General features: G+C 45.4%; 1 protein-coding gene across 1 annotated transcript in view; it reads left to right on the top strand.

Annotated features, from left to right (window-relative positions):
• The window catches only part of Trim71 (tripartite motif containing 71), a 69035-nt gene extending 43808 nt beyond the window's left edge, over positions 1-25227 (top strand). The window contains exons 2-4 of the mRNA XM_042666559.1: positions 6916-7083; positions 18236-18370; positions 23776-25227. Coding sequence (XP_042522493.1) covers positions 6916-7083; positions 18236-18370; positions 23776-25227 — 1755 coding nt within the window. The remainder of the gene's footprint in view (positions 1-6915; positions 7084-18235; positions 18371-23775) is intronic.
• The last annotated feature ends 223 nt before the right edge of the window (positions 25228-25450 follow it).

Below are 25450 nucleotides of genomic sequence, written 5' to 3'. Positions count from 1 at the left end.
ATTCAAGGCAAGCACTCAACCACTGAGCCACCTTCCCAGCCCCACACCTTGGATTTTCAACCTGGACAAAGTAGATTTAGGGGTTGTATGGGTCCTGTAATGTTTGTCTCACTGAAAATTGGCTAGCACCTATAGGGTTCATGTTGTTGTTTTGTTTTTAATTCTTAACACCCTCATTTTCTTTCACCTAAGGCCCTTTCCCCCCATCTACTTCTACAGATGCCCGATCAAGCAGGCTTGCTTCCCTGACTGTTCCCAGCATTTGGGAAAAGCTCTTCAGCAGTCTGTACTAAGAATGCAAACAACCCAGCAAGGCTTTCTTTGCACGGGCTGCTTCTCTTTCTAGCCATCCCCTCCCCCTCTCCTGTCCTCCATTTCCCTCTCTCCTTGGAACACCCCAAGCCTAAGCCTTTCAGCTTCCATGCAGGCCTTCTAGCTTGTCTGAGGTAGATCTTAACCCTGTACCTGGAGAAGTTCCCTGTTGCTGTGTGTGTGTGTACCCCAGAGAGACTCTTATTTCCACTATGTTTGCTGTTATTTCCACTTGCTGTTCACAGAGATGGGGGCAGAACTGACTTGAAGTATTTAAGTTTGGGAATACTTAGTACTTGAAATTGTAAGTATGTTTGCCCTGATGGCTGTTCTATCAAAAGTTTGAGCAGTTCAGTGTATTTAGATTATGCTAACCAGGATATTTTCAACAGCATTGCTTGTGATTATGTATTTATTTATTTGTTTATTTATTTTGCCTGGCCTCAGCACTGTCCCTGAGCTGCTTTTGCTCAAGGCTAGCACACTACCATTTGAACTACACAGCACCATTTCTGGGTTTTTCTGTGTATATGGTACTGAGGAACTGAACCTGAGGAACTGAACCCTGAGCTTCATGCATACCACTTCATTCATATCACTAAGTCACATTCCCAGCCCCTGCTTTTGAGTTTTGTCTCTTCTGCCTCCCTCCCAAAATGAAGAAACAGCTGAGAGCCAGTGTGTAGCTTTAGCTCCTTAGGCTGAGATCTAAGGATCAAAAAGCCAGAAATAGTGCTGTGGCTCATGTGGCAGAAGCTAGCCTAAGAACCCTCCCCCCCCCCCCCCCCCCCCCCCCCCGGCAGTGGAGCTAGTTGCAGGTAGCTCATGCTTGTAATTCTAGCTATACAGGAGGCTGAGTTTTGGGGATCACAGTTGGAAAGCCAGCCTGGGCAGGTAGGTCCACGAGACTTATCTCCAACTACAAGTTGGAAGTGGAAGTATTTATTGCTCAAGTGACAGCGCCAGCCTTGAGAGCAAAAGCTCAGAGGCAGTGCCCAGCCCCCAGTTCACGGACCCCCTTCCGCTGGGGTAAACCCCCAGCCCCTGTTGTTGTTTTATGTTTTGTTTTCTTTTCTTGTTTTGAAAGAGGTCTCATGTTGTCCAGGCTGCCTTCAAGTCTCAGGCAGGAGAAAGTTTTTCCACTTGTGTGCATCTTTTTGTGTTTGTGGATTCTTTTCTTTTGTCCATCCTGTGGGGCCTGAACTCTGGGCCTGGGCGCTGTCCCTCAGCTCTTCAGCTTAAGGCTAGCACTCTACCATTTGAGCCACAGCGCCACTTCTGGCTTTTTCTGCTTATATGGTACAGAGGAATCAAACCCAGGGCCTCATGCATGCAAGGCAAGCACTCTACCACTGAGCCACCTCCCCAGCCCAGCGTTTCTTATCTATAGTTAAAAAAATTAAAAGTAAGAATAATTTCTCCTTCATTGGGTTCTGTCCTGAACCTGGTGGTGATCAGGCCTGCTCTGAGGCTTCCACACCCTGCTGGGGTAAAGCCAGGCCAGAGCTGCTGCATCTGAGGATTTGGCTTTGGATTTTGGAGTCTGTCTAAATCAGGGAAAGCTTGGTTTTGAATGTTGCTTAGACTTCTCAACTTTTAAGTGTTGAGTGTGCCTCTAGAGGGCACATCCAGGTTAAGACTCCTGCAGCCCTGCTGCTGTTGGAGTGGGAAGTGGGTAAAACAGCGTGGGGGGAGATCTATTTTGTGTGGCTCACTGCTCAGCCTTTGTGCTTGGGAGGGCTACTAAAGTCCGTCCTGCATCATTTTAAGGGACACTAGATTAATCTAAAAATCAATTTACAGCATCATGCAACGAGAGGCTGCCCTTGCCCTCCTTTAGTGTGAATTTTTCACTGAAAAAATGGTAAACCTGTAAACCCAGTTCTTAAAGGAGCCCCAGGATGTGTGAGCTTGTTGCTGGCCCAGTATTATCAGGCTAGATTTTGGGAGTGCACACATGAGCCACATGCATGTGCACACACAAATCACATGCACACACACTTTGTTCATGAGCAAGCCCATTTTATTTCAATACTGGCTGAGGCAAACCTGCCTACTTTGTGTTTTTATTTATTTTTCCTTTAACCTCCCCCACCCTTAGTTCCTTTCCTGCTGGGCCTACATTCCTAGGTCTTTGTCTCTGCCTGGTATTTTAGAAATTTTGGGAGAGGAAGGCAGAGGGTAGGACCTTCTGGAAGCTGGGGGGAAGGGAAGGGGGGTGGTCACTTGCAGGGTTAGAGGTCAAGCTGCCTCCATTTAGCTGGAGCAGCCAGATTGTCGCCAGGCTCGAAGGGGCGTGTCCACGCATCTGCCCTGGGAGCCCCAAACAGGCTACACCAGGCCCTGGAATTCCTGCCGCCAGAGGACTTCTTCCCACCCCTTCCTCCTTCATGTGGCTTATGGCCACTGCTACATTTGTAGCTATGGTTCCTTCTGCAAAGCTCCAGTTTATTCCTTTAACATAACCTCCCAGCTCTTTCCAAAGAAAATTTCACCCATGTACACCCTTACTTACTGTGTTCCAGCAACTCACATTGTGATTCTTTGAGTCTTGGTTTAAGAATATGGAAACCAAGTGTGAATATTTTTGCTTTTTATTATACCAATAGTTAGAAGACTTAAAATATCTTATGATTTTGGACAATGTGTTCTTTACAAAAAGTGTGCTTTTATTCAAGGCAATCACACGGAAGCTGTTCTTGTATTCATCTTGGCTTTTTGTTATCTGCCATTCCGTTCTGGCTCTCCTTCCCTTCCCCATTGTGGGCAGAGCATGTTGTGGGTGTCCAGATGTGCTCTGATCTGTGGCAAGTGGCTCTGGGCAGGATTGCTTGTACTGTGGTCTTGGACTCATTTTGGAGGTGTCTAGAGTCAAGGCTGGCATGGGGGGGGGTTGGGCGCTCTGTGCATTCTACAGACACTGCCTGTTCTGATTTCTTTTCTGGCCACTGCATCTGTGGAATCCTTTAAGACTGGCTATTCACAGGGTATCTGCCTATGCCCAGTATAATGGAAGCTCTATTTTAGGGTCAACAAAACTCAAATTCAGTAAGTTCAGAATTAACCTTGAAGCTTTGTGATTCCTATCGTCACATTCCCAAAGAAGGGGATTTTTGGCACTTGAAGGTTTCCCTGGGCTTCATAGTCAAACCCCATTTGTTTCACAAATGAGACTGAAAGCCAGGCTAGTCATAGGAGTTGACTAGACAGATGGCCCCACGGTCAGGTAGTAGCAGGCTGGCCCTAACTGTGCCTGGAGGAAGGAAGCAGGGGACTAGGCAATCCACAGAGCTGCCCCTAGAAGACCTCAGAAGCATGTTGTATTCTAATTTGATGATGATGTTGTTTTGTTGATCTTGGCCTAGCCGTTGTCCCCCACCCCCCAAGTTTTTGCTCAAGGCTACCACTTTGAGCCACAATGCCACCTTCAGTTTTCTGGCATTAATTGGAGGTTAAGAGTCTCATGGACTTTTCCTGACTGGGCTGGCTTTGAACCTCGACCCTCAGATCTTAGCCTCCTGAGTAGCTAGGATTTACAGACATGAGCCACTAGTGCCTGTCCCATTTCCAGCTTTTGGCTGGCTAAATGGACATGAGACTCTCAGAGTTTCTTGCCCAGAGCTGGCACTGAATTGCAGTCCTCACATCTCAGCCTCCGAAGTAGCTGGGATTATAAGCATGAGCCACCAACACCTGGTTTATATTTTAATTTAAGAGAAACTTTGTGGGTGGGGGAGGGGGGAAGGCTTTCACATTTTACCTGAGCGCAGGAATGACCTCTGTTCCCATGACAAGATGAGGGAAGAAAAAAGAAGGAATGTGGCTGGGGTTGACAAAACTAGTTGAATTGCTTTTAGTGTACCACATTTTTTTTTTTAAAGGCTGTCTTGAGTTTTTCCTGCATTTATCCAGCTTAGCATCTTTGCTTGATCACATTTGGAAGTAAGGTTACAAGCCTTATCACGTTTCCTTGAACAGAGCTTGCAAAACCTGCTCTTATCAGATCCATTTCTTTACAAAATTTAAAACATGTCCTAAATTTTGCTTCTCTCCCCCTGTTTCTGAATCCAGAAGTTTGTAGAGAAATAGCGTAATTCAGATCGGATCTTCTGTTTCCCTGTTAGCTCACCTGTTCCCAACAGAGCTTGAAAACCCGGGGGTGGGGAGTGTGGCAGCATTTTTTTCTCTACACCTAACCTGGGCCCCTTTGGATGTGGTCTTTGGATGTGGTCTCCGCTTGTTTCCCAGTCACCATTACCTTGAAGTTTCCATACTGGACCTCTAGATCCCTGCCTAGGTGTCTGTAGGTGTTTTGTGCTATGATTCAAGTATAGCCAGTATCATACATATGTTGGAAACAGCTCTTGGGTGGGAACAACGTACTAGGGTTTGAACTTGAGCCACATCCACAATCTTGGAACCAACTTTTTTGGTATGTCGGTCCTAGGACTTGAATTCAGACCGTGGGTACTGTCCTTAACCTTTTTTGTCAAGGTTAGTGTTCTACCACTGAATCCATAGCTCTACCTCCTGGCCTTTTTTGGTGTTTAATTGACGATAAGTCTCACAGACTTTCTGGCCTGGCTGGTGGCTAGCTTTGAACCTCACTCTCAGGTCTCATCCTACTGAGTAGCTAGGATTACAGGCATAAGCAACCGGGGTCTAGTCTCCTAGTATTTTATTTATTCATTTATTTAGCCATTCCTGGGCCTTGAACTCAGGGCTTGGCACTGTTCCTGAGTTTCTTTTGCTCTATCACTTGAGCCACAGCGCCACCTTCAGCCTTTTCTGTTGATGTGGTACTGAGGAATGGAACCCAGGCTTCATGCAAGCACTAAGCCACCTTCCCAACCCCTGTTTATTTTTATTTAGTTGTTTCCCTGCTAGTACTGGGCGTTGAACAAAGTAACAGCCTCTCTTTCAGGGCACCCCTTGTGCCTTTTTCAGATCTTGAGCCACACCCCCATTTTTGGCTTTTGCAGTTTAATTATGCATAAGAGTCTCAGAATTTGCCTGGGCTGGCTTTGAACCTGGATTCTCAGATTTCAGCCTTCTTTCTGAGTAGCTAGGATTTAGCTAGGATTATAGATGTGAGTCAGTGCTTGTCTGAACAAGCTTTTTAGAAAGCTTCTGTTGGAGCTGGGTGCTAGTGGCCCACACTAGTAATCCTAGCTACCCAAGAGGCTGAGATCTGAAGATCCTGGTGTGAGGCTAGCCAGGGCAGGAAAATCCTGTCCATGAGACTCTTATCTCTAATAATAAACTGCTCAGAAAAAGACAGAAGTGGCTCAAGTGGTAGAGTGCTAGCCTTGTTGAAAAGAGTCTCAGGGACAGTGGCTAGGCCCTGAGTTCAAGCCCCAGGGCAAAAAAGAAAAGAAAAAAAGCTTATCTTGGTTTTCTGACTTTGTCCTGGTTGTGTAGCCTGGAGCATATCACAGGTTTTCTTTCTTTGTGTGGATATTGGAGTACTTGGGGAAAAACAGTCCTGTTGAGCTTTACTTCCCACCTGTCTCCTGTCAGCTTTCCTTTACCCCAAGTATACACAAGGCCAGTGGAAGCTCTGCTGTTTTTTCATTTTTTATTTTATTTAATTTTTTTGTACCAGTATTGGGGCTTGAACTCAGGGCCTAGGTTCTGTGCCTTTTTACCCAAGGTTGACACCACCTGAGCCACTTTCCCCACTTTCTTTTTGGGTGGTTAATTGGAGATGAGTCTCACCAGACTGACTGGTTTGAACCTCGATGCCCAGATCTCAGCCTACTGAGTATCTAGGATTACTGGCCTGAGCCCTAGATGCCCATCAAAGCTCTGCTGTTGAACACAATCCAGCAAACATTTACAGAGTATGGTGCCAAATGCCTTGCTCTGTCAAGAGATGTATTACAAGACTGGCCTAGTTTCTGTGCCAAGTAGAACTCTCTTGAGAGCTAGCGCCTTGTTTTGTCAGCAGGTGCAGGTTCTACCAGTCCAGCCTCCCAGCCACTTCCCCCCAGGAAAGTGTGTAACACTGCAGAAAGCAGCTTTATCAGCCCTGACTGCCTTCTAGGTTCATCTTCTTGGGTAACTTGGCAGGAAGAAGGAAGGCAAGAATCTGGCTGACCTCACTCTAGCTTTTTGGTTGAGTGCCTGGGATCTTCTGTTTGTGTACTGAGCTCCCTAATTGGTTGCTTGTATTGGCACTTGACCTTGCTTCACACCCAGAAACTGTAGTGGCAACTCAAGTTTTGGATATGTTCTTCCAATTAGACTACTGGTCTGACAGTATCTTTCAAGGTTTCTGGGTAATTGAGCTGAGACAGAGAGAAACTTTCCTGTGCTTGAATGGGTGTGTATGTGCTTCATTTCATCCCTGCCTTTGTGGGGGGATGTAGCAAAGGGTGGGTCCCAATTTCTTGGTTGGGGTAGTGGTGTTAGAAAAGGACAGTGGATATTTGTAGTTACACCTAAAGCTGCAACACTTACACCCCTGACTGTCTTTTATAGGGGTAGGAAGTAGGGGAACATTTGGGATCTGGGATCCAGAGCACCACTATGTTAACTTCCTTCCTTCTTGCTCCTCCCACCTCATCATTTATTCATGCTTGTCTCCTCTTTGGTTCCCAGGTGCTGCATCTGTACTGTGACACTTGTTCTGTGCCCATCTGCCGTGAGTGTACAATGGGCCGCCATGGGGGCCACAGTTTTGTTTATCTGCAGGATGCACTACAGGACTCAAGGGCTCTCACCATCCAGCTGCTGGCTGACGCACAGCAAGGCCGCCAAGCCATCCAGGTTAGTCAGTTCTTCTATCACTGACCCCTTCAAGACCCTGTCCTCTCCAAAGGACATGTGGGGAGACAGATAGGCAGACAGACAGTGGTGTTGGGAGGCAGGAAGTGTGGAGTCGTGAGCAGTCTTGGGAGGATGGCAGGCTTGTGGCTAGATCCCACATACACTGCCTGAGTCCTCTGCTCAGTAGGTTTCCACTTGACCCCTCCTACAGCCAAGTTGGCATAGGCATTGCAGGAAGAGTAGGTTGGGGATTTTATTGAAGGGTCAGTCTTGATTTCTTCTGAGTAATAAAGTCCTTGCAATGAATAACGTTGTCTGTTGAATTCCCTCACTTTAGGCTCAGAGAAGGGCATGCATGACACTGAGAATTTGGCAAATTCCCTTGTGTAGTTAAATAATGGCGTGCTGGGATGATTTTTTTTTTTTGGGAGGGGGGGGTGGTGGTGGTGGTGGTAGGGCTTGAACTCTGGGCCCTGGGTACTGTCTCTGACTGAGCTCTTAGTTCAAGATGAGTGTTCTACCACTTGGGCCACAGCACCACGTCTGGTTTTCTGGTGGTTAATTGGAGATGAGTCTCATGGACTTCCCTGCCTGGTCTAGCTTTGAACCTCAATCCTCAGATATCAGCCTTCTGAGTAGCTAGGATTACAGGCGTGAGCCACTGGTACCCACCTTAATTTCTTAAAATGATTTATTTATTTATTTGTTTATCTGTTTATTTAGTACTGAGGCTTCAGCTTCATGTCTAAGAACTGTCCTTTAGTTTTTCCCTTCAACATTGGTGTTCTATCACTCGAGCCATACCTCTACTTCTGGGTTTTTTGTTTTGGTTATGGGGCTTGAACTCTGGGCCTGGGTCCTGTCCCTGAGCTCTTCAGCTCAAGATGAACACTCTGCTACTTGAGCCATAATATCACTTCTGGTTTTCTAGTGGTTTATTGGAATAAGAGTCTCATGTACTTTCCTGCCTGGGCTGGCTTTGAACCGCAATCCTCAGATCCTCAGCCTCCTGAGTAGCTAGGATTACAAGCATGAGCCACTGGTGTCTGGATCACTTCTGTTATTTGGGTGGTTAATAGGAAATGCTGTCTGGGCTGACTTCAAATGTGGGTTCTCAGAGCCTCAACCTTCTGATTAGGAAAGATTACAGGTGTGAGCCACCAGTGTACAGGTGCCTTTTTTTTTTGCCAGTCCTGGGGCTTGAACTCTAGGCCTAGGCACTGTCCCCTCAGCTTCTTTTTCTCAAAGCTAGTTAGTGTTCTACCACTTGAGCGACAGCACCACTTCAGGGTTTTTTTCTGTTTATGTGGTACTGAGGCATCAAACCCCAGGGCTTCGTGCATGCTAGTCAAGCACTCTACCACCAAGCTATAGTCCAGCCCTGCCTAGCTGCTTTTAAATCTTACCTGAGCTTTTAGAGAATTAGAAAATTTCTCTGTTTTCCCCATATTACGGGATAAGGTTGAAAGTCAAGAAAGTTGTTCAGCGTCTAGCAAAAATTGCACAAGAAACATAATTACGTTTTGTAGTATTAAGTAAAATAAGTTAATTTTGGGTTTTTACTTTTAAAGAAATCTTTTTTTGGGGGAAAGTCCTACAGAATTGAGAATATGGGCTCCAGAGAAATTCGGGAGATTTTATTTATTACGCTTCTTGGCTATGCATGATACTGAAATGAGCCTGTTTCTGATGAGCCCAATTTTCTAATATTCAAGTCATTGGAAAAAAAAATTTTTTTTTACCCGTCTTCTGGCATAACAAATACTATCAGTACTATGTGTAGCAAAGTTTCCATCATGTTTGCCAACTCAACCTTGATACAGTCTAGCCTGGCCTCAGATTCCCAATCCTCCTGCCTCAGCCTCCCAGGTACTGGGATTAATATGTTTTTTTTAAAATGGCCTGTATGGTGTTTCTAGGTTGCTGTTCAGTTTCTCCCTTGTCAACATCTCCACCGCATACCATTCTTCCAAAACATTGGTGTCCTCAAGCAGTACTCTTTGACACTGCCCATCACCTGCGAGATTGGAGAGCTAGAGGTAACCATCCCATCCTATGGATGGTGACACATGGTGACACAATCTTGCCAGCCCCCTTCTGTCCTAGAAGGTTGAAAATACTTGCCTTGTGAGTCAGCCACTCTTGGGAGATAGATTTTGGGGGGGGGGGGGGGTGGAGGGGAAGGTTGGTAGGCTAGCGCTCTACCACTTGAGCCACAGCACCACTTTTGGCTTTTTGGTGGTTAATTGGAGTTAAGAGTCTCAGGGGCTGGGAAGGTGGCTCAGTGGTAGAGCGCTTGCCTTGCATGCCTGAGGCCCTGGATTCGATTCCTCAGCACCACATAAGCAAAAAGAAAAAAGCCTGAAGTGGCGCTGTGGCTCAAGTGGTAGAGTGCTAGCCTTGAGCTGAAGAGCTGAGGGACAGCACCCAGGCCCAGAGTTCAAGCCCCACGACCAGACCAAAAAAAAAAAAAAAGGAGTCTCAGGTCGTTTCTGCCTGGGCTGCCTTTGAACCGCAATCCTCAGATCTCAGCCTCCTGAGCTAGGATTACAGGCGTGAGCCACTGGCACCCGGCTTGATTTTTTTTTTTTTTTTTTTTTTTGGCCAATGCTGAAGCTTGAACTCAGGGCCTAGCACTGTCCCTGAGCCTCTCTGTGCTCAAGGCTAGCATTCTACCACTGGAGCCACAGCACCACGTCCAGCCTTTTCTGTTTATGTGGTAGGGAGGAAATGAACCCAGGGCTTTATGCACGCTAGGCAAGTATCTACCACTAAGCCACGTTCCCAGCCCTAGATTGTTTTTTAAACTTTCTATAGAGAGAAGAATAGATAGGTGGAAGGTTTGTGTGCCGGCCGAACTTTCTAAATTAATTACAGTCTAAATATATCATATGAAGTTAAATATGGCCACTGAGAAGCTGCTGTGTGAGCATAAAACACCCTTAGCATGGACCATGGGGGCCAAATACTTGTCAGTGGTATGCTGGGTCATGTGTTGAATGGAGCAAGCATATGGTAGATGGGTTACTTATGGGTGAGAGAGACACAGTGTTAATCATGACTGTATTTCCATCCACAGGTCAGATTGCAAGTCTGCTTTTCAGAAGGTCCTTGTGTAAACCATGGTGTGTGTGTGTGTGTGTGTGTGTGTGTGTGTGTGTGTGTGTGTGTGTGTGTGTGTTGCTTTCTTGCTTCAGATCATAATTATTCGAAGCTTACATACAACTAGTGAAGTGAAGCTTGGACTATGACATACTTGCTTTTCTTAAAGTGCTCACTGAATTGGTCATTCTCTTAGAAAAAGTCAAGTATTAGATAGGGCAGAGGCCTTGTAGGAAAGCAGGGCGTGGGTGTCATAAGTGGTCCCTAGGTGTTGGTGTGAGCATCTCCCCTCTATTCTTTCTGAGTTACTATGAGGTACCAGTACAGGCTTTTGAGGTTGTAGTAGAAGACAAGGTGAAGTTTGACATTAAAGTAGCACTCAGGCTATTTGCACTCAAGCCATTTTATATTCTCACAGAAACAGATGTTTCCAATGTCACAGGCCAGGAGATGGGGGAGGTTCAGTTTCCCGTAAGTGTAAGCGTTCTGAGTTAGAATCCGAAGGTTCTGTGTCATTTGAAACAGATTAAGTTAAGAATCAAGCTGGGTGCCAGTGGCTCACGCCTATAATCCTAGCTACTTAGGAGGCTGAGATCTGAAGGATTGTGGTTCAGAGCCAGCCCAGGCAGGAAAGTCTGTGAGACTCTTCAATCAACCACTCAGAAAACCAGAAGTGGTGCAGTAGCTCAGGTGGTAGAGCTCTAGTCTTGAGCTGAAGAGTTGAGGGACAGCGTCCAAGCCCAGAGTTCAAGCCCCATGACCGCAACAAAAAAAAGGGGGGGGGGGAATGGAAGAATCTATCAACTTGTGGTCCCTCCATTGTTCCTGAGAATGCTTGCTCCCAAGGTCATGCCTTGGAGTTAGAAATGTGGTTTTTAGTGGTAGAGTGCATGCATGAAGCCGTGGGTTCTGTTCCTCAGTACCACATAAACAGAAAAGGCCAAAAGTGGTGTGGCTGAAGTGAGTAGAGTGCTAGCCCTGACCGTATCGAAGCTCAGAACAGTGCCCAGGTCCTGAGTTCAAGCCCCAGGACTGGCAAAAAAGGTTCATGCCTTTGTGCTTAGCACTCTGCCTCACTAGGCAATCTAACTCTACTTGCAGGGTAGATGTACAAGGCTCTCCTAAGCCACCTTGAGCTTCTTTCCTCCTGTTTTCCTTCCTTTCCCCTCTTTTGGGGTCTGGGTGACTCATACGTAAAGCCAGCGTTGGGGTAGTTGATTGGTTTGGTCTGTTTTCCTAGGTTTCTCTCTTAGGGCACAGTCCAGGGGCCAAAAGCTTTGTGCTCCACACCTCCTTTCTACCAGTACAAATAGAAGAGCAAGAACACACCCCTTAAGAAAAGGATACGCGGAAGTGGCGCTGTAGCTCAAGTGGTAGAGCGCTCGCCTTGAGTTGAAGAGCTGAGGGACAACGCCCAGGCCCAGAGTTCTAGCCCCACGACCGACAAAAAAAAAAAAAGGATACGCTGTGAACTAATTCTGCAGTTATATTTAAGCCAGTGGAAAGCTTACTCTTAAATTAAGTCTCATCAGTGATTTTTTTTTTTTAAACAATCCATTAGGACTTGTGCTTTAATGTCCATTTCCAACTTTTGTTTAAATGGTGATATTTTATGCTGTGCCTAGGGATCTTACCCAGGGCCTGGAGAGTGCTGGGCAGGTGCCCACCACTGAACCCCAGCAGAGGTAGGGAACCTTTTTTTCTGCCACAGGCAATTTGGATATTAATGTCTTTCCAGGGTCATATAAAATTATCCATACGGGCAAATAGGCCATAGGTAGCCAAGAAGCATGCATATGCATTACTGTATGCTTAAAAAAAATTTTTTTTTTGACAGTCCTGGCGCCTGAACTCTGGGCCTGGATGCTGTCCCTCAGCTCTTCAGTTCAAGGCTAGTGCTCTACCACTTGAGCCACAGCACCACTTCTGGCTTTTTCTGCATATGTGGTGCTGAGGAATCCATTCCAGGGCCTCACGAATGCGAGGCAAGCGCTCTACCATTGAGCCACCTTCCCAGCCTCTACTGTATGATCTCCTCCTTCCCAGTTGTGGGGCTTCAACTCAGGGCCTGGGTGCTGTCCATGAGTTTTTGAGCATAAGGCTAGTGCTCTACCACTTTGAGCCAGAAGGCCACTTCTGGTTTTCTGATAGTTAGAGTTAAGAGTCTCACGTACAAAGCCAGCCTGGGCTGTCTTTGAACTGTGATCCTCAGATCTCAGCCTCCTGAGTAGCTGGGATTACAGGCATAAGCCACCAGTGCCCAGCTATAGGTATCATTTTCGTGGACCTTATACAATCCTTGGGACAGATTAATTTCCCTCCAGGAAAGAAATCTTTTAAGGAAATCTGTCCACTTTCTCTGGGCCCAACTAACTGTAGATTGTTGGCCTTTTCCTGGTCATTTTGATCTGAATCATACCAGTGATGATGCTTTTATGGATGTGTTGGTGGTAGGCCCTTCTCTGCAATACAGCCTGCATGTCCTGACCCCTACTGAGGTGCTTTTGCCTGTGATGCTTTATTTCCTTGATATCCTGATTGCTTATTTTCAAGATTAGTTTGTTTACTTGTCATGAATGGGAAAGGATGTACTTATTAAAGGTTTACTTCCCTCTTGTTTGTCTGGTTTTTATCTTTTAAATTAAACCTGTCAAGACAGTGTAACTGTGGCTGATAGCTTCTCTTGACAATCCCAGTTCTAGGAGGAGCCTTGTATATAAGTTGTTGAATTAATTCAAGATATCTGATAAAGATCACCCACCCTGGATGAGCATGGAAAGGCACCTCCAGGCAAGAGAGAGGATGGCACCCTCCACTGTTTTAAGGCTCTTCCGGGACGGGCTGTGCTCTGCTGTTACTGCCCTTTTGAATATTGCGTTGTTTTCATTTTGTCTCTTCCTGAGATTGTAACATTGGTCAAGTTTTATAAGGTGCACTAATTTTCTGGGAGTATTGATGAAAGGTCAGGAATAACTTCTCGATTATTATTAATATTTTTCTTAATTACCGTAATTTAGCACATTAAGTTTTTATTGACAGTAACAGGAAAAGCCCAACTTCATATATTTGGTAGGTTGTTGGGCTTGGGGTTTGAACCCAGGGCTTGGGTGCTGTCCCTGAGCTTTTTTGCTCAAGGCAGTGTTCTACCATGTGAGCCACAGGCCACTTCTGGCTTTTTTGGTGGTTAGGCTGGCTTTGAACTGTGACTCCTAGATCTCAGTTTTCCTGTGTATCTAGGATTCCAAGCATGAGCCACTAGCTCCTGGCTCAATCGTAGTTATTTTCTGGTCTGGCAGCAGACACACTCCAGAACCTTTTGGGTTCTTGTGGCAGGACTTCCTTCTCCTGGTCCTCCCAACCCAAGCTGAGGTGATCCTCCTTGGTCTCTAGTCCAATCCTTGGTGTGCTCTGTGCCCTAGGCTTCTCTCATACATGTTTAAGTTAAAGTCTGTAAATTATCTGTAATTTATCTCTGTAAAGTTATCTCTGTAAAGTATCTTGTGATTTCAACCCCCCCTCCCCAGTCATGAATCCTAATGGCATGAGGTGTTCAAACGTGTCATTTAATTTGATTGTTCATTTAATTTTTATCTTTTGGGTCTGACTGAAAGATAAAATGAACCTGTCTGCTTAAGTTTATTGGTTTCTTACTATGGTCTTACTTAGGTCTGTTGTAACAAACAGGTAGCATAAAACAACACGAGCCCATCTCTGGTGGCTCATACCTATAGTCCTAGCTATTCGGAGTCTGAGATCTGAGGGTCATGGTTCAAAACCAGCCTAGGGCTGGGCGCTGGTGGCTCATGCCTATAATCCTGGCTACTCAGTAGGCTGAGATCTGAGGATCATGGTTCAAAGTCGGCCCAGGCAGGAAAGTCTGTGAGACTCTTTTCTCCAATAAATTACTCAAAACTGGAAGTGGTGCTGTGGCTCAAGAGGTTCTAGAGCACTCACCTTGAGCTGAAGAGCGCAGGGACAGTGCCAAGCCCAGAGTTCAAGCCCCCATGACCGACCAACAAACAAACAAACCAGCCCAGGCAGGAAATTACCCTGGTTAATTAACCAATTAGCCACCAGAAAACTGGTGCTGGAAGGACCTTTCTTTTCCTCTTCCCCACTTGTAGGAATTGCTGGCAGAATTGTGTGCACCTGTATCACTACTAATTTCTGCCTCTGTCTTTTTGGGGGGGGGGGGGTTACAATTACATGGGCACAATAATGAGTACATTTCTTTTTTTTTTTTTTTTTTTTGGATGGGACAAGTGAGTAACAGTTTATTTGCATATACACGAGAAGAGTCGGCCTTCTGGGGCAAGAGTACATTTCTTTCTTTTGGGGGGGGTGTCTGGTCGTGGGGCTTGAACTCTTGGCCTGGGCGCTGTCCCTCAGCTCAAGGCTAGCACTCTACCACTTGAGCCACAGCGCCACTTCGGGCTTTTTTTTCTGCTTATGTGGTGCTGAGGAATGGAACCCAGGGCCTTAAGTATGCAAGGTGAGCGCTCTACCACTGAGCCAACTTCCCAGCCGCAAGAGTACATTTCTTATCAAGCATTGTTGCCTCCTCCTTTTTTCCCCTTCCCATCCTTTCCCATCTCCCCCTCTCCTCTCCCCCCTGCCTTCCCCCTCTCTTACCCCCTCTTCCCCCAAAGTTGTAAAGTTCGTTTTTCGACATAACGACTTGTACATCTCATTGTTGCAATGGGTCCACCTGTATCCCTATTTAAACGATTTGTTTTTGCCCTTCCCTTCCACAAATTATACCAACATCAAATAGAGTGAGAGCAGGGGTTATACCGTGGGGGAGGGACATACAAAGCAACAAAGAAATTATCTTATAAATATGTTAGAAACAATAGCATGAAAGAAAAAACATTTGAATACTTAATTTGGGGTTCATTTCACCTAACATCAGCTTATCTGACCTTTTCTGCTTGTCTCAGACAAATAAGGGAAACCATGGGAACTATGTTTCTTTGGGCCTGGCTTACTTCATGTCATATAATTTTTTCCAAGTCTTTCCATTTCCTAACAAATGGGGCAATGTCATTCTTTCTGATGGAGACATAGAATTCCATTGTGTATATATACCACATTTTCTTGATCCATTCATCTACTGAGGGGCATCTGGGTTGGTTCCATATCTTAGCTATGGTAAATAATGCTGCAATAAACATAGTTGTGCTGGTAGCTTTAGTGTGGTCTTGTTTGTGATCATTTGGGTAAATGCCCAAAAGTGGGATTGCTGGGTTATAGGGGAGCTCTATGTGGAGTCTTTTGAGTAACCTCCATACTACTTTCCAAAGTGGTTGAACACATCAACAAGAGCAAGGATAAGAACCACATGGTTATCTCAATAGATGTAGAAAAAACATTTGACAAGATCCAACGCCCGTTTATGATGAAGGTTATGGAAAAATTAGGAATCTATGGAAAATTCCTCAATACAATAAAGGCTATATATGACAAACCTATAGCCAGCATTATACTTAACGGTGAAAAACTAAAGCCATTTCCTCTTAACTCAGGAACGAGACAAGGATGTCCACTCTCTCCACGTCTCTTCAATGTAGCATTAGAATGCCTAGCTACAGCAATTAGACAAGGTAAAACATAAAAGGGATCCAAATAGGGAAAGATAAGTAAAATTCTCCCTCTTTGCAGATGACATGATCTTGTATTTAAAGAATCCCACGGACTCCACTCCCAAATTACTCAAGCTGATTCAAAACTTTGGCAAAGTAGCAGGGTATAAAATTAACCCTCAAAAATCAATGGCTTTTCTGTATGCCAACAATGAGAAAAGTGTGGCTGAAATCAGGAAAGCAACTCCATTCGTAATAGCCCCACAAAGAATAAAATACCTAGGAATTAACCAAAAATTCTGCCTCTGTCTTACTCCTCTGTGTCTTTATATTGCCTTCTGTGGACACACGTCATTGGATTTAGAACTTTCCCCAATCTAGTGTAACCTCATCTACAAAGGCTGCATTTCCAAAGCAGGTTACACTTGGAGGTGTGCCTGTATTTTGAGGAGTGCATTGAACCTAGTACAGCTACCTAATGTAAATGTGCTTATTATGGTCAACAGCATATGCAAATAGAAACTTTGTAAGTTCTTCCTGTAGAATGATTTGTTAACCCCCACGGACTCTAGTAGCATGAGCTGTGTACTTAATTCCTACTTGGTTTGAAATGGAGCAGAAATGGGTCATTCTAGTTCAAAAAGGAGGTTGTGTCTGAGCTGGACCTCAGAATTGAGGGGGGGAGGATTTTGGGGCAGAGAGTTTAGAAAGGTAGCACTGTGAGGGGCGGGGGGCGGGGGCGGCCAAGAACTGCTCTTTGGACATGACATACGTAGAGAGGTAAGGGCGCCCTTACCTCCCACAGAGCTGACACAGCAATTCAAAGCTTAATAATACTGGGCTGGAAGAGTGTCCATAAATTAAGACACCTCATCTATTGTATGTATGCATGTTTGTTTTTAAATGTTATATCAAATAACCAGAAAAGACTTGGTAAATTTGACAGATGGAATTAAAGAGTATCTGACTACGACTGCTAGTTATGGAGGGAGATACTGGTGTTGGTTGCCTAGTATTTTTTATTTTTTTGGTGGTAGGGGTGGAGAAGGCAGGGAGGAGGGGAGGTTGGACATGGAGCTTGAACTTGGCCTGGGTACTGTCCCTGAGCTTTTCTGTTTAAGGCAAGTGCTCTACCACTTCCGGTCTACAGCTCTACTTCTGGTTTTCTGGTGGTTAGGACGTTCCTGCTTGGGCTGGGTTTGAACTGTGATCCTCAGATCTCAGCTTCCTGAATAGCTAGGATTACAGGCATGAGCCACCAGTGCCCAGCTGGTTGCCTACTGAACGTACAAAATGTTCCTAATGGTAAAATTGGTTACATGTACATTAGCACAATTTATATACAGAGTAAGGGAACCATTGTGACTTTGGCCTAGCCAGGTATATGATCCATCTTGGTGTGACACCCACTAAACAGGCCAGACAGTGGTTGAGTTCCAGCTGTGTTTGTCAACCAAGACTCTTACTAACAGCATGCTTTATTCTGTGCTATGAGCTGTGTTCAGCTCCTGCTTTCTATTTTCTTGCCTTTCCTTCACATTGGCTCTTACCCAAGATGGAAAAGATTAGGACCATGTGCAAAAAAGCCTTTAGCTAGTAGGAGCTGTATTTGAACCTGAATTACCTGACTCCACAAACAGCTCATGAGCCCAGGACTGTTTTTGGGTTTTATCATTGATAGTTCCACATTCCAGGGACCCCTTCAGTCCAAGGCAAACACTAATTGCGTATCTTCTTGATTTCCTAGCCTGTGTCCTAGTTGTGATCATCTACTCTAAAATAAGTTGTTCCACTAGCCAGTAGATCAGAATTCCCTAGTTAGTACCTTAGTATCTAAAACAAATCCTTGTGGTTTTACAAGACACATCATGTAACATTAATGGTAACATGGGGCCTTGTCTGGATTAATTTTTTATGAATGATAATATGCCTGATTAAACTGATTTATTCAATCTATTAGTATAGGGTGTAGTCTTTGTGGTGGTGTGTGGATGGGTCTAATCATAGGGTCCAGTTTCTTAGTAGATCAAGTGGTACTCCCAGGTGTACTGGCTGTTGGCGTATGTCCAGGTAAGTTAAGCTGCTGCTGACTAGATAGGAGTATGATGGGGTAACCACCAACCTGTTGGGGTACTGTCTCAGGAGGGATGTATTGGCATGCAGGATTTTCTCTAGGAAGGGAGGAGATTGTTTGTGTGCCCTGAGTTGCAGGTTTTAAACTGATCCTCAGTCCCATTATTGGGCAGTCACCCAGCCATACTAGCTCCACTGTTTCAGAGTATCTCTTTAATAGTCTGACATTTCACTCTGTAGGCGCCACTTCTCATACAAAGAAATCCAGCCTTTGCCAGTAACTCCTTCAGCATCCACTTGTGAAGGTTTGGACCAAGTGGCACGAATGTGAGCCTTGTGGGGTCTGATTGCAGATTGAAGGTGTGAAAGCCTCAACACTGTTTTTGCTTTTCCAGCTGAGCATCGAGCAGGCCCAGACTGTGGCAGAACAGGTGGAGATGAAGGTGAAAGTGGTACAGTCAGAAGTCAAAGCTGTGACTGCCAGGCACAAGAAGGCCCTGGAGGAGCGGGAGTGCGAGCTGCTGTGGAAGGTAACATGGAAGCATGCCCTCCTCACCCAGCTCCCCAACCCCACAGCGTGTTTCTGAAAATGCCAGCAGGTTTCCTCGTTTCAGATCCTTGACCTAAGCTCTTAAGTCCCGAGCATTTTCTAATTTCCCAGAAAGACTCTGGGTAGGAGGGGCTGTTCAGGCCGCCCCTGGAATATTGGGAGTGCTTTCCACTCAATAAAGCAACAGGGAGCCTTTTCTGAACTACTTGGGTAGCCTAGACTGGAAGGAGGCTCAGGTTTTCTATTGCACACACTCAAAAGGAGGCAGAAAGAAGGGAGAACAATCAAACTGTGTTAGGAAAGGCAGGCTTGTAGGAAACGTCCTTATTTTTGGTGTCCTGGCTGGCTGCACTTCCTGACTCCTGTGGAAGCCAGTTTTCTACTTGTGAGGGCAATGAGTTTATGCCCTGTCTTCCTGTTGGAGCAGGAAAGGGTGCTGAACACACTGGTGTGTTGTTTAGATAAAAACCAGCTGGAAAGTCTGCCACCCCACCCAAGTCAGCAGCCCAGCTATTCTGACTTTATATCCCCATTCAGGAAGTTGGAGAGTTAAGTCTACCAGCAGGCCAGGACCCTACACCACTGCTTTCATTCTAATTACATTCTCTGAACACACGCATGGCTGCTGCTTAGAGAAGGCGCCCTCTCTCTCTCTCCCTCTCTCTCTCTCCCCCCTTCTCTCTCTCTTGCGAAGAACAGCCAGTGTGTGGTGTAGGCAGGTTAGCAAGACTCAATGCAGTATATATTTTACATATATACATACATATAATTAATTAATTAATTTTTATTTATTTATTTTTGAGTGCCTTGTTGGGCATGGCATAGTTTTCAAACAGTCAGATGTCCCCAAGGTCTGCCAATCTCAAGCCACCCACAAATGTTAATTATAACTGGAGAGGCTTCTTGCAACCTGAGAGCTGTGTAGCGAGCTCTGCCCCAAACTTGCTCTTCTGGATTTCCTGATGAAAAAGGCCTTTGTGTGTGGGGTTCCACACAAAGTATGTATTTAACTATATATACTCCCGCTGTGAGCAGCCCCACCTCTCTCAGATGGTTGCTTCTCTTTCAGAGAACACCTGGAAATCAAGTGTTCAGGAAAGTATGTTTGGGAGAAGAACCAATCCACACTTTTAACAATAAGTTGCTTTTTCTTACCTAAGGAATCATCCTCAAGGAGACGGGTGATGGTGGCTCATGCCTGTAATCCTAGTTACTCAGGAGGCTGAGATCTGAGGATTTTGATTTGAAGCCAGTCCCAGGCAGGAAAGTCCATGAGACTTAGCCACCAGGAAACTGGACATGGTGATTTGGCTCAAAGTGCTAGCTTTGATTCAAAGAGCTCAAGGACAGCACCCCCCAGGCCTTGAGTTCAAGCACCACAACTGACCAAAAAAAAGAAAAAAGAGCTAGCCTTTCATGTTTTAGAATGGTTCCTTGCTGCCTGTCCTGTAACAGACATTCCCTCTCTGACGTTTTCTGTTTCAGATGAGAATTTCCCAGCCAGCTCTGCCAGGTGTCTTTGTGATCATGTCATTTCATTTCCCCTCTGGGTATTGAACATTATTAAACTATGAGGGTCTAGATTCAGTTTTCAACTTGCTAAGCTATTCAGTTTTATGTATCTGGAAATACCTCTTCATTCTTGTTTCCAGCATACCCTCCATCTTACTACTAGTGTCGCTACAGCTCCCTAGTTTCATGGGTTAGAATTAAAGGTAAAGGTTTGATCTGGGGTATAGGTCCAAAAGCTCAAGAGTTCTTTTATATAAACCCATCCCAAACCTTCTGCTCACACATACCAAGGTTTCACAGTGAACAGAAGATAAAACAGGAATGGGTCAAAATCATTACCATTCCTCTAGGGAAGATGAGATTAGCATCTAAGCCCTAGAACACTGTGCCTTTGCTGTGACTTAGACTGGCTTTCAGATGAGGAGAACATTGAGAAATCATGGTCCTTTACAAAAACTGTGAATTGGGTAATGTTCCCTCACAGTGGGTAGATCATTTAGAATTAGAGCCACTTCTTTCTTTTTTTCTTTCATTGGTCATAAGGCTTGAACTCTGGGCCTGGGGCGCTGTCCCTGCGCTCTTCAGCTCAAGGCTTCAGCTCAAGGCTAGCGGTCTACCACTTGAGCCACAGCGCCACTTCCAGTTTTCTGGTGGTTTATTGGAGATAAGAGTTTCACAGACTTTCCTTTCCAGGCTAGCTTTTGAACCATGATCCTTAGATCTCAGCCTCCTGAGTAGTTAGGATTACAGGTGTGAGCCACCTGTGCCTGGCCTCTCTTTCTTTCTTTCTTTCTTTCTTTCTTTCTTTCTTTCTTTCTTTCTTTCTTTCTTTCTTTCTTTCTTTCTTTCTTTCTTTCTTTCTTTCTTTCTTTCTTTCTTTCTTTCTTTCTTTCTCTCTCTTTCTCTCTTTCTCTTTCTTTCTATCTTCTCTCTTTCTTTCTCTCTCTTTCTTTCTCTCTCTCTCTCTCCCTCTTTCTTTCTTTCTTTGGGGGGAGAGGTGGTCTGTGAGCTTTTTTTGCTCAAAACTAGCAAGAGATAAGAATCTCCTGGCATTCCTGCCTGGGCTGCCTTTAACCCATGATCCTCAGATCTCAGCCTCCTGAATAGCTAGGACTACAAAGTAAGCCACTGTTATCAGCAAGAATCATGTCTTCTGTTGGTGGTTGTTGTTTCTATAATGCCTGGCACAACTTTGACCTTCATTTCTCTTTAATTCCTAACCTACAGTAATTGTAATAATTAACTATTAAAAATAACAACTGTGCCAGGCACCAGTGGAAGTGTCTCCACGTTTTGTATAGGCATAGTGGTATTTCCTAAATATTTCCTAAGCACAAGTGGTTGAATTCAAGACTGTAGAACTTGCAGGTCCCAAGTGCCAAATATATATGCTATAACTTGAATGTAAGCTAGAAATCTGGAAACACCACCTCTTTACCACTGAGTATTGTTTATTTCCTCTGAACAAAGACAGTCTCTTTCATAGCCATATGATTGTCAATCAGCACACAATCTTGATAGCATACCAGTAGTTAAGCCTCAGTTCACAGTCATCAAAAGTTTCTTCTAGGGGCTGGGAAGGTGGCTCAGTGGTAGAGCACTTGCCTTTATGCATGAGGCCCTGGGTTCGATTCCTCAGCACCACATAAGCAAGAAGAAAAAAGCTGGAAGTGGCGCTGTGGCTCAAGTGGTAGAGCACTATCCTTGAGGTGAAGAGCTGAAGGTCAGCGCCCAGGCCTAGAGTTCAGGCCCCATGACCGGACACCCCCCCCCCCCCCCCCCTCAAAAAAAAAAAAAAGTTCTTCTAGTAGTTTTATTTATTTGGAGAATACTAGTACTGGGAATTGAACTCTGGGCCTGGGTGTTGTCTCTTAGTTTTTCACTCAAAGCTGATACTCTACCACTTGAGTAACAGCTCCACTTCCTGCTTTTTGGAAATAAGAATCTCCTGGACTTTCCTGCCTGGGTTGGCTTTGGGCCTTGACCCTCAGATTTCAAGAGTCACAGAGGCATTGTGCCTTTGTGTTCTACTAACAGTATCCTCCTTCAGATTCACTGTGTGTGAATCTTTAGTGTCCTGTATATTTTATCAGTGTGGGTTTTATGTTTGTTTGGGGTTGGCATTGTTCATGGGCACTGTCTTTAAGCTTTTTGCTCAAGGCTAGCACTCTACCACTTTGAGCTACAGTTCCACTTCTGGATTTTTTGGAGGTTAATTGGAGATAAGAGTCTCACAGACTTCCTGCAGGGACTGGCTTTAGACTGTGATCCTCAGACTTCAGTCTCCTGAGTAGCTGGGATTACAGGCATGAACCACCAGTGCCTGGATTCTTCCAGTGGTTTTAGTAGCCATTTCTCCTCATTTTTTTGGGGGGGGGGGGGTGGGAGGGCAGGACTGGAATAAGAGATGCCATTTTAAAAAAATTGCTGTTCTTTAAGAGTCACACTTGAACTAATAGGCACAGGAAGGAACTTCCTGAACAGAGTTCCAGGGTCACAGCAAATTGGAGAGAGACTCAACAAATGGGACTACCTTAAAATAAAAAGTTTCTGCACAGCTAAATCTATTGCAACCAAGCTAGAAAGACAACCAACTAATTGGGAAAAAATATTTACCAGCAATATATCAGACAAGGGGTTAACATCCTGTATATACAGGGAACTCAAGAAACTAATCCCTCCCAAACCTAACAAACCAATTACTAAATGGGCAAGGGAACTAAAGAGGGACTTCTCAAATGAAGAAATAAAAATGGCAAAGAAACACATGAGGAAATGTTCATCATCCCTGGTGGTGAAGGAAATGTAAATAAAGACAACCCTGAGATACCACCTCACCCCAGTCAGAATGTCCCACATCCACAAATCAGCCAACGACAAATGCTGGAGGGGATGTGGAGAAAGAGGAACCCTATTACACTGCTGGTGGGAATGTACACTTATACAACCACTTTGGAAAGTAGTTTGGAGGGTCCTTAGAAAGCTAAAGATTGACCTCCCTTACGACCCAGTCATACCACTTCTAGGCATCTACCCTGAACAACAGGAACCAATATACAAGGACACATGCACCTCCATGTTTATTGCAGCACTGTTTACAATAGCTAGGATATGGAAACAACCTAGATGCCCCACCACAGATGAATGGATCCAAAAATTGTGGTATCTATATACAATGGAATATTATGCAGCCATTAGAAATGACAAAATAATGGCATTTGCAGGGAAATGGATGGAGCTAGAAGGAATCATGTTGAGCGAGGTAAGCCAAGAGCAAAGAGACAAACGGTACATGGTCTCCCTGATAAGTGGATGCTAAATCCAAAATGTTAGGTGATATGACAAAACTAACAGGACTTAAGAAACAAAGAACTCCCACTCATCTGGTCGAACCACTACTAAATATCCCCATGCTGCTGATCATGTATGGTGTATAACATGTGTACACTGTTACAACGTGTACACCGTTATATGTTGTAGACTGTGATAGACGATTTGCTCCAGGAAAGTTAGAATGAACTTGTGACTTTAAATGAGCATCATTATTCCACAAGACTGTGAAATTCGGGAAATTATGTAATCACTTAATCACAATTTAAAAAAAAAAAAAAACCTCTGGGAAGGTAGGGAGGGGAGGGATGGTAGGGGGAAAACAATGGAGGGAGTAACAATGCTCAATAGGAAGTGTACTCATTACCTTACTCATGTAACTGTAACCCTCTGTATAGTATCTTTACAATTAAAAAAAAAAGAGTACAGGTCACATTTTTGTGGCCATCCCTTAGCCTCTCAGTATAGAGCTTTCTGATTGGATGGATGGATGAGTTTCCGTTCTCTGCTCCTAAGTCTGTGTTCTCTCAACTTTTCCATCAGGTAGAGAAGATCCGCCAGGTGAAGGCCAAGTCTCTGTACCTGCAGGTGGAGAAGCTGCGGCAAAACCTCAACAAGCTGGAAAGTACCATCAGTGCCGTCCAGCAGGTCCTGGAGGAAGGTCGGGCACTGGATGTCCTGCTGGCTCGAGACCGGATGCTAGCCCAGGTGCAGGAGCTGAAGACCCTGCGGAGCCTCCTGCAGCCCCAGGAAGATGACCGGGTCATGTTCACACCCCCTGACCAGACACTGTACCTTGCCATCAAGTCCTTTGGCTTTGTTAGCAGTGGGGCCTTTGCCCCACTTACTAAGGCTACTGGTGATGGCCTCAAGCGGGCCCTCCAGGGTAAGGTGGCCTCCTTCACTGTCATTGGTTATGACCATGATGGTGAGCCACGCCTCTCAGGAGGTGATCTAATGTCAGCTGTGGTCTTGGGTCCTGATGGCAATCTGTTTGGAGCAGAGGTGAGTGATCAGCAGAACGGGACTTACTTGGTGAGCTACCGGCCCCAGCTAGAAGGTGAGCACCTGGTGTCTGTGACCCTGTGCAACCAACATATTGAGAACAGCCCCTTTAAGGTAGTGGTCAAGTCTGGCCGCAGCTATGTGGGCATCGGGCTGCCGGGCCTGAGCTTTGGCAGTGAGGGTGACAGTGATGGCAAGCTCTGCCGCCCTTGGGGAGTGAGTGTGGATAAGGAAGGCTATATCATCGTGGCCGACCGCAGCAATAATCGCATCCAGGTGTTCAAGCCTTGTGGCTCCTTCCACCACAAATTTGGCACCCTGGGCTCCCGGCCTGGGCAGTTCGACCGACCAGCTGGGGTGGCCTGTGATGCTTCACGCAGGATCGTGGTGGCTGACAAGGACAATCATCGCATCCAGATCTTCACCTTTGAGGGTCAGTTCCTCCTCAAGTTTGGTGAGAAAGGAACCAAAAACGGGCAGTTCAACTACCCTTGGGATGTGGCAGTCAATTCTGAGGGAAAGATCCTCGTGTCAGATACGCGGAATCACCGCATCCAGCTCTTCGGGCCCGATGGGGTTTTCTTGAATAAGTATGGCTTCGAGGGGGCTCTCTGGAAGCACTTTGACTCCCCACGGGGTGTGGCCTTCAACCATGAAGGTCACCTGGTGGTCACCGACTTCAACAACCACCGCCTCCTGGTCATTCACCCTGACTGCCAATCCGCACGTTTTCTGGGCTCGGAGGGCACTGGCAATGGGCAGTTCTTGCGCCCACAAGGTGTGGCCGTGGACCAGGAGGGGCGTATCATTGTGGCTGATTCCAGAAACCACCGTGTGCAGATGTTTGAAGCCAACGGTAGCTTCTTGTGCAAGTTTGGTGCTCAAGGCAGCGGCTTTGGGCAGATGGATCGCCCGTCTGGCATCGCAGTCACTCCCGATGGCATGATTGTCGTGGTAGACTTTGGCAACAATCGAATCCTCATTTTCTAAGCGCATCTTTCTGGGTTTCTGTGTTTGGGTTGTGTTTGTGTGTGTATGTGTGTGTGTGTGTATGTGTGGTCTCCGTTTGAATTTCAAAGAAGAAGCAGTCTCAGGGATTCTTTTTCTTTTTTTCTTTTTTTTAAAGAGAACAAGAAAAGTACAACATTACTTAAGTCCTACCTCATCTTTATTTTTTTACAGATGAATGTACTTACCTTTTGTGCAGGGATTG

Source organism: Dipodomys spectabilis, unplaced genomic scaffold, assembly GCF_019054845.1.
Source record: "Dipodomys spectabilis isolate Male_0828 unplaced genomic scaffold, ASM1905484v1 ptg000365l, whole genome shotgun sequence".
NCBI classification, from domain to species: domain Eukaryota; kingdom Metazoa; phylum Chordata; class Mammalia; order Rodentia; family Heteromyidae; genus Dipodomys; species Dipodomys spectabilis.
Note: the sequence above shows the minus strand (reverse complement) of the source record. Positions and strands in the feature narration are given on the sequence as shown.